This window comes from Bubalus bubalis, chromosome 5, assembly GCF_019923935.1.
Source record: "Bubalus bubalis isolate 160015118507 breed Murrah chromosome 5, NDDB_SH_1, whole genome shotgun sequence".
In the NCBI taxonomy this organism is placed as follows: Eukaryota; Metazoa; Chordata; class Mammalia; order Artiodactyla; family Bovidae; genus Bubalus; species Bubalus bubalis.
This window is the reverse complement of record NC_059161.1, coordinates 52828403-52848250: the sequence shown is the minus strand read 5'-3', so window position 1 is coordinate 52848250 and position 19848 is coordinate 52828403. Positions and strand designations below refer to the sequence as shown.

The 19848-nt window shown below is 43.1% G+C and overlaps 1 protein-coding gene across 2 annotated transcripts in view; it reads right to left on the bottom strand.

The window, feature by feature from the left end:
• LBR (lamin B receptor) overlaps positions 1 to 19088 on the bottom strand; it is a 29087-nt gene extending 9999 nt beyond the window's left edge. The window contains exons 1-9 of one of the 2 annotated variants that reach the window (XM_006057208.4): positions 18956 to 19088; positions 13394 to 13572; positions 11328 to 11543; positions 8724 to 8807; positions 7873 to 8065; positions 6280 to 6476; positions 4383 to 4437; positions 792 to 983; positions 18 to 121 (exon numbers count right to left, since the gene is read on the bottom strand). In XM_006057208.4, coding sequence (XP_006057270.3) covers positions 18 to 121; positions 792 to 983; positions 4383 to 4437; positions 6280 to 6476; positions 7873 to 8065; positions 8724 to 8807; positions 11328 to 11543; positions 13394 to 13558 — 1206 coding nt within the window. In that variant the 5' untranslated portion in view covers positions 13559 to 13572; positions 18956 to 19088. Of the gene's footprint in view, positions 1 to 17; positions 122 to 791; positions 984 to 4382; positions 4438 to 6279; positions 6477 to 7872; positions 8066 to 8723; positions 8808 to 11327; positions 11544 to 13393; positions 13573 to 18087; positions 18238 to 18955 lie in introns of those variants that run through there. The other variant, XM_006057207.4, reaches the window with a different exon arrangement.
• Positions 19089 to 19848: the final 760 nt, after the last annotated feature.

Sequence of the window (19848 nt, the reverse complement as noted above, 5' to 3'; positions counted from 1 at the left end):
AAAAAAAAAAGACATACCCATCCAATCAATCCGGGACGCAATTCACAAAAGTACTTGAGATCAAAAGTACCAATCCGAGGGTTTAACTCCCGGCCAATGAAGAAATCATAGATGGCATTTCCTAAGAAGGGAAAAGGTTTTATCCAAACGGTTGCAAACCCAACTATGAGACTTTAAACCTGCACTGCTGTCTACTCCCCAGGGTCACAATTCAGTCATCTGCAAGAGCCTGGCAGACAGTCAGGGGGGACACACAGGGGACGCCGGTCCCATCTGGAAATATCCATGCTGCCACAGGCATGGGACCTAGGGGGCCCAGATTCCTGGATTTTGAGGGAACTGGAGTTTTTTTTTTTAATGTAGTCTCACAATTTTTAAAATAAGTCACTTTTTTTTTAATGTTTTTAAATACTTTAGGTTAGAACTGACCAATTTATAATCTCTATTATTTGATTTTTTAAAAAAGGAGGTGCACTGTTTCAAACAAAATATAACATAAGCTATAAATGGTTATAACACTAATGTTACTGAAATGCTGTAACTTATTAAAATGTCTTACTGTCATCAAGTGACTAAAAAAGGAAGAAGAACAAACAGGAAAGCATGAGGGGAGAATCACATTTTCTTCAAATTATTTTTCATCTTTTTTTTCCTATTTCTCATCTCTCATAAACTGAAGAAAGAAGAGAATTCTATGAAAGCCTAGACGTGGATGCTGGGGGGCAAGTGGGGGTGGGAGGGCACGTTCGTGGGAGGCGTTCATGGGACCCACGCAGCCTAACGCTGCTCACCAGAGCTGGCCGGCGACAGTTCATCCTGGGGCGCTTTCAAAGCCCTGGCATAGAGGTAAACACTCAAGCCCGTGGCAAAAACAACGGCTGCAAACGCAAACTGCAGGAAGTGACGGTACACGTAATACAGCTCTACATTCCAGAAGAAACACGCTCCAACGAGTGCAGATGTCAGGATAAAAGCATAGAATCCTTTAAAGAAAAAAAGGGGGGGGGTCAAAAAATTAATGTTAACCCAGGGTTCACAAGAGATTTATACCATTATAAAATAATGCAACAGTATTTTTCAAAGTCTTAGTTTCATTATCCAGGCTAAATACACACACGCGCATGAACAAGCAGTCTTCAATACAGATGCTACATCTCCCATACATACTTAATCAATAATAGTATGTTAATTAATAACATAATTATTAATAGTACTTAATAATGACATACTTATTTTTCATTGTGAATAGTCATCTGCTTTTAATTAAGAGACAGCTGAAAAGAGGTACACCAAAATTTACCATGAAAGAACCTCAAAATTCACATAGTCCAAACGCTCAGGCCCAAAGTCAAATGGCTAATTACTGACAGAGCTGGGCCAAACACACATTTTAAAGTGAGTGAGTGAAGACACTCAGTCGTGTCCAACTCTTTGCGACCCCATGGACTGTAGCCTACCACGCTCCTCTGTCCATGGGATTTTCCATGCAAGAGTACTGGAGTGGGTTGCCATTGCCTTCTCCAGAGGATCTTCCCAACCCAGGGATTGAACCTGGGTCTCCCGCATTGTAGGTAGACGCTTTACCATCCGAGCCACCAGAGAAGTCCTGGTGGACACATTTTAAAACCCTAGGGTAATCTTGGCTATAAATTACGAATATTTTTACCTGAAATAATTTATCAATAATGGTCTCAAAGGACCCTGAATCATACTCTATCTCCCAAACACAGACCTCAAGACCCTGCCCTCAGAGAATACCCCAACATGAATGCCCCCTCTAGGGCCGGGCAGGAGACTGAGGGGACCAGCGGGCTGGAGACACCAGGGAGGGACTGCTGGGGCCCAGAGACAATGTCCATTCCAAAGTAAAAGAGCCCACGAGGCCCCACAAGAGGAACCCCTGTTCCGAGCTAGCCCTGGTACAGCTCAACAGAGAGAGGCTGAGTGTCTGCTTTTTCTTCTGACCCAAGGAATAGTTTTCCTTTCGGGAGTCAAGTGTCTGCAAAAACTGTCCTCTAAGTCATCAAATCACATTTGGATAAAAACAGTCTAACACAGAAAAGAGGTAGATATTATAAGAATTCTGAAAGGGGGGTGGGAGGAGAGTTTAGGAGGAAGGGGACACATGGGTGCCTATGGCCAATTCATGTTGATGTATGGCAAAAACCATCACAATATTGTAAAGCAATTATCCTCCAATTAAAACAAATTTTTTTTAAATTAAAAAAAAAAAAGAATTCTGAAACCAAAGTTTTTGTAAAGTAAAACCGTCATCTCTAATTAACTATTTAAATCCACGTTTTCCACATATCATGTTTACTCTAAAGAGTAACTTGTAAAACACTCATTTAATGCTCATAAAATTTATGAATATTAAAGAAAAAGAATGGTAGATGAAGCAGTTTCTTGCTCTTGCTCTCTCGCCTATGTGGATTAAATTATTCAAAACATCTTAGGACTCTCCTTAGTTTATAATGGTAAAATCTTATAATGCTAGAGTGAGAGTAATCAGATGAGGTAATTTTAAAAAGAAGGATCAAGCAAAACTGGTCCAGCCACTGCCAGCTCCAAGCCCAGGGCTACTGTGCTCAGCCTGGGAGGAGCTGCGCCTTCAAAGGGAAGCAAAAACAGAAAAGCAGAGCACTCAGAAGTAAATGGGCACCTAGAGAGAAGCCCACAAAACACAGATAGTGACAGACCTGATGGCAAGAAGTGAACACCACCCATCCCTCCCCAGATTCAGCCTCACTGGGGAAACAAGGCGTAGGACAGGTTCTAAAGCTGGTTCCAGAAGCAAGGAATCCGGTCAAAGTAAACAAAATATCTGACAGTAGCAGCAGAAAAGTGTTACGCAACCACCATGGGTCAGGTGCTGAGCTAGGCTCGATGCTTTACACACTAAAGCCCAGCAGAGGGATTTCAGATACAGTGGATGCTAGGTGAGCCACTGAAAAAAGCATCCGCAGTCAGACAGGTGAGAAGTGACAGGATTAAAACAGTCCAAGAATTAAAAATGATAATAATAATTCCCAAGGAAAGGAAAACGGTCTACTCAGTCTAGTTACAATGGAAAATCATTTAAGGATAACTACACTATATATATGCCTGGAGGAGGGCAGGGCAACCCACTCCAGTATTCTTGCCTGGAGAATCCCCAAGGACAGAGGAGCCTGGTGGGCTACAGTCCATGAGGTTGCAAAGAGTCAGACCCAATGAGTGACTAAGCACAGTGCAGCACACTATATATACATTTGTTGCTTAAGTTAATGAAACTTCATCAGTCTTTACATGGCAAAGGTGGGCTGATCCTCTTCCTCAGCACACACTCCTACCACAGGAGGGGCTGGATCAAGAGGGACAAGGCCCTCTTGTTGAGATGTTCAGTGAGACTTCCACTCCATCCACTCAGAGCTCCCCCTAATGAGCGCCTTCTACAGGCCAGTCACTCTGCTGATGCGGAGGATACCACAAAGACACAGCCGAATCCCAGCCCACAAGCCGCCTTCTCATGGAGAGACCCCCGTGAACAGACCAGCACACTGATGTCTGGAAGGCCTATCATAGAGGAAAATGAGGCAGCTGACACTGGGGGAAAGTTTTCCAGGCAAAAGCACTGAGAATATAGCCTAGAGATGGCCCACAGACCAGCGGCTGGAGCAAATGAGCAAGAACTCCCAAGAGCAGGAGTGGCCAGGAAGCCCACATCAGTGCAGGACTTCACAACATGGAGATGACTCAGGATGATAAAATGTTTATGCAAAACTGCTTCAGTGAATGATAAATGCTATTAAGAAATAAAACTGGGGCTTCCCTGGTGGTCCAGGGGTTAAGAATCCAACCTGTAATGCAAGGGACACCACTAGTTTGATTCCTGGTCCAGGAAGATCCCACGTGCTGCAGAACAACTAAGCCCATACACCATGACTTCTGAGCCTGCATGCCTAGAGCCTGGGATCTGCAACTACTGAGTTCACTCATTACAACAACTATTGAAGTCCACGCGCCTAGAGCCTGTGCTCCAAAGAGAAGCCACTGCAGTGAGAAGCCGTGCACCGCAGAGTAGCCCCTGCTCACTGCAACTAGAGAAAGCCTGCGGGCAGTAACAAAGACCCACCATAGCCAAAAATAAATAAATAGGTAAATAAAAAGAGAATAAAACTGGAGAGAGGAAGAGAGTGACTGAGGGGCTTGTTACTCTACACAGCATAATTTTGACATATTGGCTGCAGGTGTGAGCAGTTTATTTGCATGCCCTTTAGACTACTAAGAAATAATTTACTTTTTACTGCTCTGGTGCAATCAGCTCTGATAGTTTAAGAGTACAACACCCAAAAGTCTGTGCTATCAAGTCATCAGTTTGAGTCTTAAAAAAAAAAAATTACCATTTAATCTGTACTTGAGTCTTCTTCCATCAGTAAGAGGTGTTCCTTCTACAACCTTAAAAGAAAAGTTTTTTTTAATTAAAAAATTTATAAAGCACATCACTTTACCGTGTGTGTGTGTGTGTGTGTGTGTGTCTTGTAAAATCACCTAAATATGCCCAACAAGGAGGACTGTCTTTTGGTAGGAAAGTTTAATAACAAGTTTCAAAAATCTTTGCAGCATGCCCTTTGGTGAAGTAATTCCACCTTCAGGAGTTTATCTCAAATACAGATCTAGTAGTGACTTCTCTGTGTACTCAGACTATTGCAACAGCCACCCTCCCCCAACCATCCCATGTCCCACCACAAGACTAGATGTGTTTTCAAAAACCTGTACATCTAGTTGATCTCCAGCTCAAAATCCTTCAATGACTCCCCACTGCTTACAAAGTGGAGAACAACTCCAGCACCTCACATCTGTGCAGTCCTTTCAATCAGGTTCAACCCCACTCACCCAGTTCACTATGGCCCACATAGTTGATGGCAGGAACTCATATACTTTCTTGCTCTGCTATTTATAAATATATGCTCACCCAGTTATTCAATCATTTCATGTGATTCTTTTATCTCCATTAAGAGACAGTGAGCATGTTCACTGGACCATTGCATCTCTTCATGTGGATCACCCACGGCATCCCCATTAAAAGGTACTCAAGAAACACATGTGAATGGGATGAGTTAAAAAGTTCACATGCCCAATGGCAACTAAATTTTACTCCCCAATATTCAGAAACAGCAAAATTCATTATAAATTATAAAATACTAATATGGTATCATCTGTCTTCGGCCAAACTACTATACTCTTTCATTGGCTGTGAAAGGGAACCCAGTAGAAATGTAATGAGATCACAGGATTAGCAAAACCACAGGCTAATTTCAAATGATTCTTATCTATTAAAGGTATCTAACAACTCCTGTGTTTGGTTTTAGTCTGTGAAATACATATATATATATTTATAAGTAAATATATATAAACCCCATCAAAACTGCTTTTCTCAATAAATATTATCTAGTTGACCTAACTTTACTTAAGTTTATCTGAACTTGTGGTTTTTACTGTAGAGTCTTATTACAAAAATACCTGAAAATTCACATCGCAAGAATACCTGAAAATTCACATCACAAGAATCCTCTCTAAGGCCCCTGTTATGGTGAGGTCCCAAAGTATTTAAAGTTTGCAGCTCTAGCCTCCTATCACTGGCATTCTCCATTCCCAATAAAACTGATCCTTTCGTCTACAGACAGTTGGCAAACTTGCAAAGCCCTAAGAATAAGATCTTTAAATGAATTATTTATTCATTAAGGAATCTCATGTTCCTTTAAATATATCCAAGTAGAGGATTCTACTGAAAAAAAAAAAAAAAAAAGACTATACTCAGCAATGAGGACAAGTTTTAAAGACACCGTGTGAGATCAACGGTCCAAACAACAAATTTCTGAGATGAAAATAGAAAACTTATATTTTAAAAAGCAAAAGAAGCGGACTAAAGTCCATTGAGCTCAGTACCCTATCAGCTGATAATTTAAAATTCTGCACCTGAAATGACATATGAGGAAACTTTTTTCTTCCCCAGAAACCTCTGCTATTATTCGGGTTATTCTGCAAAACAGCTTATTCTTTTCTATTTGGTTTGGAAAGTTACACAAGAACCCTTAATCAGATTCTTAAAGTTCTACTTGATAAGCAAGTGTTATAGAACACAAAGAGTAAAGGTTTAACAAACGAAAATTTCTAAGCTTGGGTGGTTGTGACCATGGACAGCTTTTAACCTTAAAACTACTATCAATATCTTCACATAAACACAGGCGTGGAAGGAAGACCACCTCACTACACTCCGCCCCACCAACACAACCTTACCTTTCCAATCGGCAGTAAGTGGAACAGAGCCTGAAGGAGAAACCAGAGGAGGTAGGCCCCAAAGACTCTGGTTTCCCATAAGTCACCCAAAGCTGGCAGAGGAGGTGGGAAATTCAGAAGACTGGGCTCTTTCTGCTTACACATCAACAGCAACAGGAAGAGGAAGGCCGGCAGGCCAAGCATGATGAGAAAAACACCTGTAAATAATCAGTGAACATTCAAGGCTCTTATTTCAATCCAGGCTAGTTTATTTTTTTCAAGAATCACTTGAGTTTCTAGTGAAGGTCAGAACTCAAGTCTGGCTAGCTGTTTGAAACCAACGTCTAATACTCCATGAGATAGTCCTCATGTCCACCTGTTACATCTTCTGGGAAAGCAACCACAGGCATAAAAGTAGTAAAAGAACAGCACACACCCAGCACTGAAGAGCTAGATTCCACCTCAGAAACCAACCTCTAAAACATTCAAAATCCAACCACAATGGGAGTAGATATGTTGAGATTCCAGCAATCTGAAGACTGAACATCTAAAAACTATCTATTGGTCTAATCTTTAAAAAACAGAAAGCTTTATATCCCTAAGTTTCTAATAATTAAAACAGTATCACATTCAGGGTTTCCTTCATGGCTCAGCAGCAAAGAATCTGCCTGTCAGTGCAGGGGACGTGGGTTCAGTCCCTGATCTGGGACGAGCCCACATGCCACAGGGCTAGAGCCTGTGCCCTAAAGCCCTGGAGCTGCAACTACCGAAGTCCATGCCCCTCGAGCCCGTGCTCCACAGCAAGAGAAGCCACCGCAGTGAGAAACCCAAGCATGGCAACAAAGAGCTGCCCCTGCCCACCACAACCAGAGAAAAGTCTGCACAGTGATGAAGACCAGCGGGCCAAAAATAAATAAGTAAAATTATTAAAAAAAAAAAAAACAGTATCACATTTATGTAGCATGTGCACAGACTGTTAAGCAATGTTGGACACCACCTAGAGTTACAACTTATAAAATACACAGCAGTTAAGCCATGCAGAATTTTGAACTATTTGACCAAGAAGTCCTTTCTTGGTATAACCTCATAAAACCTCACCAACTCCACCCACTTAATAACTCCACCTCTGAATGCTTCAGATCTTTGACCCTCAAAGGCAACCCGTCTAGCAGGTAAGGTAGACACCATGACCCCACTGGAAGCATGCAGCCTATTCCCAGTGTTACTGCCAAGCAAGGCCCTGGCACCATGGTCTGATTATTAGCAGATTTCCCAATCACCAATCATTCACTGTCCTTCCTACATACAACTATCATACCAACCTTCCCTTCATCATTTTACACTTCTGTGCTCAAAACCTATGAAAACATCGCTAAGAGTTTTACATACAGCCACAAGGGCACCCTTTCTCCTCTATGATAACCCTCCCAAACACTCCCACTCAGGCCTTCGCACCTGTTGTTCCTCCTAACTGAAAATTCTTCCCAGGCTCCTACCAGGCTCACTCCCTGGCTGCCCACAGATTTCTTCAGAGAAAGGCCTTTCCTGCTCACTTTACAGCAATGGCCACTCGCCCACCCTTCCTGCCCTCCCCAGGCTGATTCTGATGCCTACCAGGCACTCCTCCGAACTCCAAGTCCTTCGACTGTGTGGTGGTCACTTCAGAGGTTCTCAACAATGCAGGTCTTTTTGTGACAACTATTTCTTCCTTCGACTCTACTTCTTTTAATTTGATCTCTTCTCTTCTCCCACGAAGGCTATACTGTGTAGGTATATAACTACTCTCTTGTGACAAGTGGAATTTTTCCTATTTAAAAAATAAAAAGTATTAAGTATCTATAGTCAATAAGTATCATGAATGCTACCACATTAACTAATTCAGTATCTTAATACAGCCATATAAACTAATAAATTTGTTAAATTACACTGTCTTTTTTTTTTAACTTTTTATTTTGTGTGGGGGCACAGACGATTAACAATGTTGTGATCGTTTCAGGTGAACAGCGAAGGGACTCAGCCATGCGTCATATACATATATCCATTCTCCCCCAAACTCCCCTCCCACCCAGGCTGCCACATAACCCTGAGCAGAGATCCACATGCTATATGGCAGGTCCTTGTTTGTTGACCATTTTAAACATAGGGTGTACCTGACCATCCCAAACTTCACAACTATCCTGTCCCCCCGGCAACCCAAGTTCATTCTCTAAGTCTGCGAGTCCCTTTCTGTTTTGTAATTCAGTTCATTTGTGTCATTTCTTTTTAGATCCCACACATAAGGGATGTCATACAATATTTCTCCTTCTCTGACTTCACTCAGTATGACAACCTCTATGTTCAGTCTTAATTCAAGGACAGAATTTTAGAAAAGATTCTAAGGAAAATGATGGTTTTCAATGTGCTTCTTTAGAGAAAGTCACTTTAAGAAAAAGATGGCCCAAGAGGAGGGATGAGCCACGTCATACCTGTGTGTGTTTGTGAGGCATGTCATTCCTCTCGATGAGCTCGGGCTCCCCATTATATCTGTTGATGCTGTTTCCAAATGGCTTCTAAGTTGAAGAATATAAAACATTTTAACCGTAAGAATGGCAATTTAGTAAAAGGGAACATGATGGTAAAAATTCAGTATTGTGAAACCAAGCAATAAAACCAATGAAAGACTTTCACAGTCTGAACTCAGCCTATTTCAGCCTATTTTTGCTAAAAATGAAATGGAATAGAATTGACTAGAATTTCCCAATCTTCAAAAGATTGGCTCTTAGAGGTTTCTATTGCGTTGGCCAAAGAGTTCATTTGGATTTTTCTGTAATATAATATTTTTCATAAAATGTTTCATCTTTTAAACAAAATTAGACTAAATCTTGCAATTTCACTATTCAATAACAGATGCTCTAAATAATAGGAAATGAAGAAATAGTGGGTACTTTCAGAGTACTACTAGTAATCTATGAACTGCCTATTTTCTCAATTTCATCTACCTCATTTTTATTTAACCTTACATTTTCTCTCCCAACCCACTCCAGTATTCTTGCCTGGAGAATCCCATGGACGGAGGAGCTTGGTGGGCTACAGCCCACGGGTTGCAAAGAGTCGGACACGACTGAACGACTTCACTTTCACTTCACTTTCTCTCCCTAATTCTCTTTTCTCAACTCAGTCTCTTTCCTTGATGTCATTCTCTTTAAGCAGTGGAGGGAATTTTGTATTGATGGTACAAAAGGAAGGACTTAAATTTACAAAACATTTCTCAGGCAATGTATGGCTGAAATCTGTAACTTTGCTCCTTTAAAGTCACAGACAGATTATACTGCTAATAAAGCAATAGGAGGAAAACAAATTAAAAAGATAAATATATCCTTTGAGGGGCTAGCTATCAGAAGACAACATTAATAGAGGACCAAGTTCTAGCTCAAATCAAGGTCTAACTGAGCAGTGACAGCATTCAACATATACTTAAGTTTATCAAAGTGCCAACGAGCCACTAAGCAGTGGTTTTGCACATGTCCAGCATGTGACCCACAGCAACCTCAAGCGTAATCCTGTAACATAGCCAGTCAACTGACCCTAAACTATAATGACAGCAAATTGACAGGGTATCCACTGAAGCAAAGTAATGCAAATATCACAATCAGGAGTCCAAAAGAACAAGGATGACATGATGTCAAAGCTACGTGCAGTCTAAGTACGGTCTTTCATGCACATCACACCATCCTCAACTCAGTAATGAGTCCATGGTGAGCCCAGGGCTCAACTGGTAAAAAGCAAAGCTAGTCTGTAGCTCTTGGGTCACCAGGACTGTAAGGAAGTTACACTGTAAAAAATATAGTGGTCATTAAAAGCTAAAAATGACATGTGACAGAAAGCATACAACATTTGTTCCTTACCCTGAGTCATCTGACTAGTAAAGACAGCAACTGACAAGGTTCAAACTCACTAATAATCATCAAAATGCAATTTAAAACAGTGAGTTGAAAATCTCTGATGATTATATTGGCGAAAAAAAAAAAACAAACTAATAACTATTATACTCAGAATGAGAAAATAGTCATTCATACTCTACCTGAACTGGTATAAACTTTCTTGAAACAATTTGGCAATATGCAGTAAAAGCCTCAAATCTACTCTATCCATCTGACAGAGCAGTTCCACTTATAAGATTTTATCCTAAGGATATATCAGATATGTAAGAATATTTGTTCATAATAATGAAAATTTAGAAAGAAAAAAAGCTAAATGCCTATCAACAAGGGTGCTAACAATTACGTTACCTCCATACAATTTATAGTAAATCCAAACAATACTATACAACAACAAAAGTGATGTAGGAAAATATAATAGACGGTTATTCCAAATATCTTAAAATTTTTAAATCTGACTACAAAACACTATGTAATAATCCAGTTTTTTAAGGTTATTAAAAATCTGTGTGCATTTTCTCCAGGAAAGAGGTAACATTAAGTGAAGAGAGTAAACAATGACATTTATTCAATTCTGTTTATTTATAATTTTGATTTGGTCTATGATCCAAATTATTCATTGTGCAAGGTCTTACAGGCTCTGCATGCCCTAATATTTCCAACCTTGAACTGTGAAAGTAATTCAATTAAAAGTGTCATCTTTGAGTACAGAAGGTAATTAAGTACAGTGATACTAAGCAAGAATGTTTTTATACCATATATTATGTCTCATTCTTTTCTTTTAATTTTTTAAATTTATTTGTCTCATTATTTTCTACATGAACTTTTATTTACGATAAAAACTTAATTCAATCTATAATTTGCATCTATTTAAAATTTAAACACTGCTTTTTTTCTTTTAAAACCACAATATTAAGTAACACTCAAAATTTAAAAACATTCTTTTTCATGGCACTTAAAAGCATTATACCTTCTATTCTTCCAAACATTCATTTTCTAACGTAACCTTTCCAACTCACCACCTTAGATTTGATGTTTCCCTGACATTTTAATATTATTAACTGCAGATCACATGCAGACACATAAAGGGGGAGACGTGATCTGGGCAGACTAAACGTTATGTGAGGCTGGAGGGCTCCCAAACACACGCACCAGCACCAGCGGAGTCAGTTTAACTTCCAACATGTCTTTCCTGGCTTCCTTCCTTGCTTCCTTCAGGTCAGCCTGGTAGGATGCTGAGGCGGATCGGCGGGAACCTTTTGGGAGCCGGCCAGGGGACCGGGAGCGAGACCTCGAGCGGCTCCCCCGGCGTCTGGAGGGAGAACTAGAAGTCGAGCCACTTTTCCTTTGCCTGAAGGAGGTTAAAGGCTAGAGAGGGAGGAGAAGGCAGAGCTTCAGCGTTTAAGTCATAACACATGCAGACCCACGCTGCAAGAAGGGAGCAATGGCGGTGATTGGCATTAGTGCTTCTAAAGTCACTTCAGGAGCTCACGGGAGCAGAGCATCCATCCAATGAGGCCAATGACAACTGGGGCCATGGCCCGTCTCTCCTGAGGCCAAGGCTCCCTTTCCACTCCCAACTCTCCTTTGATGGTACTGCCATGAAATGCCTATTCTAAATCAAGTAGCTATGTATTGTCCCAATAGCATATACAAAAGATACAATAACATTGACTCAGACTGAGATGGGAACTTCCCTGGCAGTCCAGTGGTTCAGACTTTGCCCCTCCTGATTCAGGAGGTTTCGATCCCTGGTCGGGGAGTTAAGATCCCACATGCCTTGCGGCCAAAAAACCATAACATAAACAGAAGCAATATGTTAACAAATTCAATAAAGACTTTTAAAAATGGTCCACATCAAAAAAAAGAAAAGAAAATCTTTAAAGAAAAAAAGACAGATGATGGGACAAAAGAAAAGAGCACACAAAAAATAACAAGAAAATCAGTCCCACCGTTTCACTCCAAATAAAACAGTCAGATTTTTGAAAAAAGTCCAAGACTGGGTTACTTAGTAATATTTTACCCTGCCCTAACCTACTCCAAATGTTTCCAGGGATCTAGGCCTCAAGGAAGGCAAACTACCCCCCAGTCCAAATCCTTCCCACCCACTTTGTGTGGTCCCAGAGCTAAGAATGGCTTTACAGTTCTTAAATGACTGCAAATAAATTCAAAAGAAGAATGAAACTTGGTGGCACATGAGGATTATCTGAAATTCAAAGTTCAATGTCTGTGAATAAAATCTCATTGAGACACTGCCATGCCCAGACCTACTCTCACGCTGCATGCGCCATGCACAACACCACCCACCTACAGTGACCACACTTCTTTAATTAGCAAGGCACAGTGCCTCAGACATCTGCAACCTGTCCTTTTACTCAAAACCGTCACAGACCCCTGGTCTACAGCACTCAAACTGTGGTCCATAGGCTGTGGGTTCGAGATGGGTTACTGATCTGGGACAAGGAATGAAATTGAGAAGAAGTGAGTAGAAATTTTTATAGCATTTTGGCCAAGTCAATTTATGTCTATTGAATCTGAGAATTAAAAGTCAGGGCTTTTATTTTGTACTTTTTTTTTTCAATTGCCTAGTAATTATGATATATTAATAAGTACTTATATACCATGGATCAGATATTTTCAAGCTCAGGTCCTCCAGATAAGTTGAGAAGCCCTGGGCTCAAATCTAACTAATGTCACTCTCCTGATTAAATCTCAGTGTTTAGGATGAAGCCCAAACCCCTCCAGTTCTGGTTCCTTCTTAACCCTCCTCTGGCCCTTGTCCACCACAGCCTTTCAGCACTGGTTGTCTGTGTCCACCCCCACCCAAGCCTTTGGCACACAACCCATTGTGGAAGCCCCTGGCCCCATCACCTGCGTTTCTCGATCTGTCTTCAGCACTCAGCTCTGAAAGCCTGCCCCAAAACCCCAAGCCCTTCCCTATTCTTGTTATGCTCCAGTACCACCCATGACAAGCTGTCACAGAATGGCAGAGTGCATTAAACCAGAGAGAGTGCGATCTAAGTGTCTGACTTCAGCAGACTGGGAGCTTCTGAGGAACACAGCACTGTGCCTCATTCATACACTTCCAGAGCCAAAATCAGGATATGACCCAAAGCAGGAGTGTGAGAGCCACACCTGACTGCTCTAAGCTTAAAAACCACACCTACCAGGATTTCCCAATTATTATAAACATGGTCTATAAACCAAGGAGCGCTTACCTTGATATCACTCTCTTTCAATTCAAGTTCAGTTCCATCTTTGTATTTCACGTTGTAAAGCTGGGAGTTGCTGTCATGGCTCAGAATTTCTACTTCATAATAAAGCGAACTCCCAGGCCATCGACCTCTTACCACCTCACCATCGGCAAATTTCCTACTTGGCATTTTCAAAAATCTGTCTGAATAGTTAAAAAAAAAAAAAAATAATAAGAGTCTGAGCATATACACATTTGTCTTTTCTCATTAAACACTAAAATATAACTTTCCAAAATGTTTAACTGGTCAAGACTTTCGGGCTAAGCCTCTGGAGGAAAGAGTGTACAATTCCTGTTTTACAGTTGAAGCTTAAATATGTTAACTGTTTTGTCCAAGGCACAGAAAGAGACAACATGAAGTGGCAGAGTCAGGACACAGAGGTTGTTCTCTCTGCCCCACCATATTTCACTGGAAATCACTCTATACACAGCAGTGACACTGAGGATTAAATATGACAAAACATAAAGGCTCAGATGATTTGCACCATGCAAAACACCACCCACCTACAGTGACCACACTTCTTTAATTAGCAAGGCACAATCTCACAAAGTACACATATTTTCTGATTTATAAATCTACATAAACAGTAGTTCCCTCCTTATCCAAGAGGGATATTTTCTAAGACCGCCAGGCATCCCCAGTGGATGCCTGAAACCACAGACAGTACAGAGCCCCATATATACTATGGGGAGACATACTATAGTCCCATAGATACTACACATACATACCTATGATAAAGTTTAATTTATAAATTAGGCACCACAAGAGGATAACAACAATAACTATCAATAGGACAAATATAGAACAATTGATTCTTGAGAGTCCCTTGGACTGCAAGGAGATCAAATATAATTAACATTATATAACCTACCAAGAGCAAGAAAAATAACTTCAAATTGAAAATGAAGAGCAAATTTGGGGTTTTCACAAATCTTTCAAGTTTTACAGCTGAAGTCTCAAATGTACATCAAGTAATTCTGCCAACTACATAACTAGGCCAGTATTCTAGCTCTTTTTTTCAAATGCCTACAGCAAACATCAACCTCCAGTTATAGCCTTCTTTTCCAGTGAACCAAAGCACAGCCCATGAAGCCTGGTATAAGAACACCACCCTAAGAAGCCATAAGCAATCTGCAGGAATTGCCACTTACATGAGACCTGTTTGCTACTTTTTTTTCAAACATGGACTGATTGCTGGGTGCTTCTAGCTCTTAGGTAGTAAGAGCTTCTCCCTCAATGGACCAGCAGATTCGCATTTCCACAGGACAAAACCAGCTCCTCCTGACATCTACACAACACCAACTGAACAAGCTAGGCCCTCTGAAGAAAGCAGTAGGACAGAAGAATCTCTCCTTGCATCACCTTCATCCCCGAAATATCCTCAGGGCATACAAACAGACATTCCTCACTCGGCTCCTGTCAAGAGCTGATTACATAACAATACCAACATCTCAGAACTTTTGAAGACTCTCCAGAATTAAGAAAGGAGAAAGTCACATTATCACACCCCTCCTGAGAAAAAGTCTTTCCCAAGCATCACATTTCTTCCCTGTTAATCAATCATCTGAGAGGCAAACTTTACAAGCTTCACTTGTTTAGATAGATAGGAGCTAGGTGGGTAGATGAAAGAAAACAGAAAGACTTAGGTGGTGATTAGAGGATGTCAGTCCATTTGCATGTTAGGTACAAGACACCTACCTGAGATAGCATTACTGGGGAAATGAAGGGGTTTGGGCTGGGGGCGGGGGGAGCAAGGACAAGGAGCCCAAATGCTCTGAGGATGAAGTGCCACCTGGCTGGGGAGTCCCGTGAGGGGAACTTGAAAAAAAGGTGGTGGTGGACACCTTGGGACCCAGAGGAGATGCACAAAAAAGGAAGGTGACAACAGCAAGTTTGCCTATTTCAACATTTAGCTCCAAGCCTCTAAACACTAAGAGGAAGGAAATGTGCCCTCTTCTCTCTTCTCTTATGCCCCTTCCTTCCTCTCAGACCCCTTAAAATCAAACCTCTGTTATCAGTACTAGTTCTCTGATGTCAGTTGACCAGGGTTGGCAGAAGGCAATTACATCTTTCTACATGAAGATGTCATTCAAGTTTCAAATAACTCTTTATAAACTTTTGAAACCCAGTCCCTCAGGAATTAAGGGCTGCCTGTGTGTGTGCTAAGTCACTTCAGTAATGTCCGACTCTGTGCTACCCACGGACTATACCCATGGACTATAGTCTTTCTCCATGGGATTCTCCAGGCAAGAAGACCGGAGTGGGTTGTCATGCCCTTCTCCAGGGGATCTTCCTGACCCGGGGCTCAAACCCAGGTCTCTTATGTCTCCTGCATTGGCAGGCAGGTTCTTTACCACTAGCGAAAATCCCTTGAGCAGATTCTGTCCCTTTCGGAAATTTTATCGCACAGATACCACATATACAGTATCTATCCAATACTGGTCATAGGTCAATGCCAAAGAGGTTTTTCTGTTATCAATCAAATATTTGGGGTTAAATAAATTAAGATATCTCGTCGATATCTGTTAGGTCTCTAAACTCCACTTAAAAAAAAAGAATTAGGAAAAGCAATCTTTCATATGGTGGTTGAAAAAGGAAAAAAAAAAAAGGGACAAACCAGCATTCTTCTCAGGAGACCTCTATCTCATACACAAATGTTCCAAAAGATGAAACCACCACCATTATGGTGGTACACCTCCACTTTGCACGAGTATCACACAGTGCATCACATCCTAACCCTGCAGGAGTCACCAGGCAGGTAGGACAGAAAAGCCCCAGGACATTTATGCAGTCACCATACCATCACCTCCTGCTGCTACTGCTGCTAAGTCGCTTCAGTCGTGTCCGACTCTGTGCGACCCCACAGACGGCAGCCCACCAGGCTCCCCTGTCCCTGAGATTCTCCAGGCAAGAACACTGGAGAGGGTTGCCATTTCCTTCTCCAATGCGTGAAAGTGAAAAGTGAAAGTGAAGTCGCTCAGTCGTGTCCTACTCTTAGCAACCCCATGGACTGCAGCCTGCCAGGCTCCTCCATCCATGGGATTTTCCAGATAACAGTACTGGAGTGGGTTGCCATTGCCTAGAAAGTCAAAAGATAGGCCTCCCTCAAAAGGAGGTTTTAGCCAAGTATGTCTGCAAAGAAAGATTCTGTTTACTGAACACAATGACTTCATCCTCCCATTAGCAGTGGAAACATGGGGACCCTCAGGCTTTTCTCTATTAAGCCACATGCTTGCTAACTTCAGTGTCAGTTGGCACTGGAATCCTTACACATTTCGGCTCCAATATGTTACTGTTTATCAGCACAACAGAATGTGCTATTCCCTGCTGATCACATCTTCGGTCATCTTTCTTCACTTTCCCAAATCAGTCTAAACATGGCAAAGAAAGGGGAGTGCAAATGAAGTCTCACAGCTTCCCTCTTCAACACCTGCACCCAAGGCTGGCCTACCGGGCAAAACCCAAACAGGAACCCCTGGCCTAACTCCTGCCCCTGCCGCAGGGTGCAGAAGAAACTGCCATCTTCCTGGCTGCACAGGCAGGATGGCCCCATTATAGTCCTAAGCAAAATAAAAAACTGAAGGAGCAATAAATTCCCTCCTACTCACCCTTTCCCCTCCTCTCTAGACAGCTCTCAGAAACCAAACTTAAATTGGACTTGGTGCTCGATCTAAATTAGTGCACACACACCCATCCTTTCCTCCATGGCAGTTACTACGGTGTCTTTACAGATGTGCACGTGCTTATTTGCAAGGTCCCTGAGGGCTGGGACCAGAAGCATGGGGTCTAGCTGGGTCCGGCCGGGTGCAGGCTCCTCCACACATAAAGTGAGCAAGTTCACTCGCTCTGGGTTGAACCCTTGAATCGTCCACGCGCTGTCCAATGTATCTACTGGGTCATTCTGAGTATCAACAGCCTGATTCCCGATCAGACCGCGTAATTATTTTGGTGAACCGCCTGGAACCAGGCCCTTTGCAGTCAGGCGCTTATTTTTTTTTAAGCCTTAAAAAGATGTATTAAAAAGAAGGGGGGAAAAGGATCGAGCTTTAGCAGGAGCACCCAAACCTGCCTAACTACCCGTTTTTTGAGTGAGCAGAAACACCGGGCGGGGGAATGCAATGCATGCAGCCAGCCTTGGAAGTCGCCAGAGACGGCCACGACCCTCCAGACCAGTGACAACCACCGACAATTAAAGTCAACTTGGCAACCCCACTTCCCCGTCCGCCAGGCTGCCGCGCCTGTTCTGCCTACCCAAGAGCTGGGCCCGCCAAGCCACCCGGCTAATCTGTCAAAAAGGCGCTCAGAGCAGTCTTGGGAGGGCCGATGCTGCAGGGCGGGGACAAAGGCACCGGGGTGGATCACCCACCCACACATCCTCCCCAGACAACATCATTTTACTCCGACGCGGCGCGTCCAAAATGGAGGGAAACGTCGGCAATTTAAAACCACAGCTTCATTTCCGCAGCTGGCCGGGCCGGGCGCACTTCAAGCCTCGCCAGCAGCCGCCCGGACCGACCCGGAGGAGGGGAGGGCGAAGCCGCTGCTCCACGCCAGGCGCCCCGGGACCCCTGTCCATCCGCCGCACCCTCCACGCGGGCCTCCCCCAGATCCTTTGGAGACCGCGCTGCGGGGAGCGGGGCGGGGTTTCGGGAGCTCACCTGCTCAGTGATCCTGCGGGAACACGAACGGCTTCGGGAGAGTCGCAGAGCAGCAACCCGGCGGCGGTTCCGCGCGCGCGACACTGCCCGCTCTCGCGCTCTCGCGCTCCGCGGTCCCGCGGCCCGGGCGCGCGCCTTACCGACCCCGCCCTTTCCTCGCCCCGCCCCTCTGGTCAGCCTTCCCAGGGTTCCTATTGGCTCCTCGGCCTTTTGAATCATGCCCAGAGATGTCGATTCGTCACGAGACGTGGCGCATCCGCCCCGCCCGGCCCCACCTAGCTGCCTGACGAGTTCTGCGGGTGGCAGATCTCGGAGCATTCGCTCCTGGCTCGGCCCACGAAGGCTGTGTTTCCCCCCGGCGTTATCTCAGCCGCCAGACCCACGGACCGCTCGCTCTCCCCACCCTTTCCCTCCCGGCGCTCGCGCCACAGTTGCCTGGCGATACACAGCAGGGAAATTGGTGTATGAAGTAGTAAAAAGCTGTAAAGAAAATAAATTTGCATAACGATCACTAAAGATCAACTTTCCGAGGCCGAAAGTACTTCTTGCTGAAACAGTATTAGTGCTCTCCTGTGTTAAAACAAACAAACAAACAAAAAAAAAAAAACCTCTGGAAACCTTCCGGACGCAGTGGCTCCGAAGGCAACCTGGGACTCCTTTGTCTTGGAAATGGCTGCATCTCGGAAGAAACTGACCTGGACGGTAGCTTGGGGGCTGTGGGGGCAGTGGGGCCAGTGGGTGGATGTGGGGGTTAGCAAAGAATGTCCACGGGTTCCTTACAGCTCACATCGTTTCTAGGACTGCTGATGTAAGGAGGAGAATCAACATTACGGGGAGGTCCTGCAGAGATATAGTAGAAAATACTCACCAACGTGCTGTGTCGCACAGAAAATTCTGTCCGTGTACACTGAGATACCACTTGACCTGCACACCCGCAACCCCGCAGCTTTAGTTTTACTTGGCCTCCAGAATGCTGAATCATTACACTGTTGACGACGAATCTGTTATGGATCCTAAACCTTTTTTTTTTCTTTCTCTCCAAGTTATCATTATTGGTTAGTTGGTTTCCTTCCTCTGAGGTCAAGAGTTTAAAGCAGTCCACTGAGGTTCCCCATTTTGCAGTGTGGTTTTAATCAAAGTATTTTTTTAACCCAACTACTAGATTAATCTAACTTACTATATAAATTTAAGTGAATTTCTATTTTGGAAGCACTGTCCATTAAATTATAATAAGTGGACTTTACCATTTATAGCCCAGCTTCCGGTGCAAGACTGCTCATTTTCTCAGTTACAACTACAAAACACCCAGGTTTACAACTACAAAAAAGTAAAAAACAAATAACACATTGAGCTTTCTCTGTCTCCCACATGCAGTGTTCAATGAGTGGTGAATTTCCCAGTTTAGCTCTAAGACATTTGTCATCCACAGTTAGCCAGTTGTGGATTTTCAGAAAATATATAGTCACTTGAAGAGCCGTGTCTTGGCACTGGTATTTCCCTGGCAGGTTAGTGGTAGACTCCAAGCTCCCTATGCATGGATTCGATCCCTGATCCGGGAACTAACGTCCCAAATGAAAGGCTCAACCAAAAAAAAAAGATTAAAGCATAACCAGTGGCTACGAGTGGCACAGTCCCTGTTCCCACTGAGTAGTGGAGAAGAAAAGCCAATCAGCACTGCCACTAAAGCAGCCAAAAGACGTACGTGGGGCCAGGAAGGCTTAGATATGAAATAACAAGAAATGTGATGTCTTCTAATGTGCC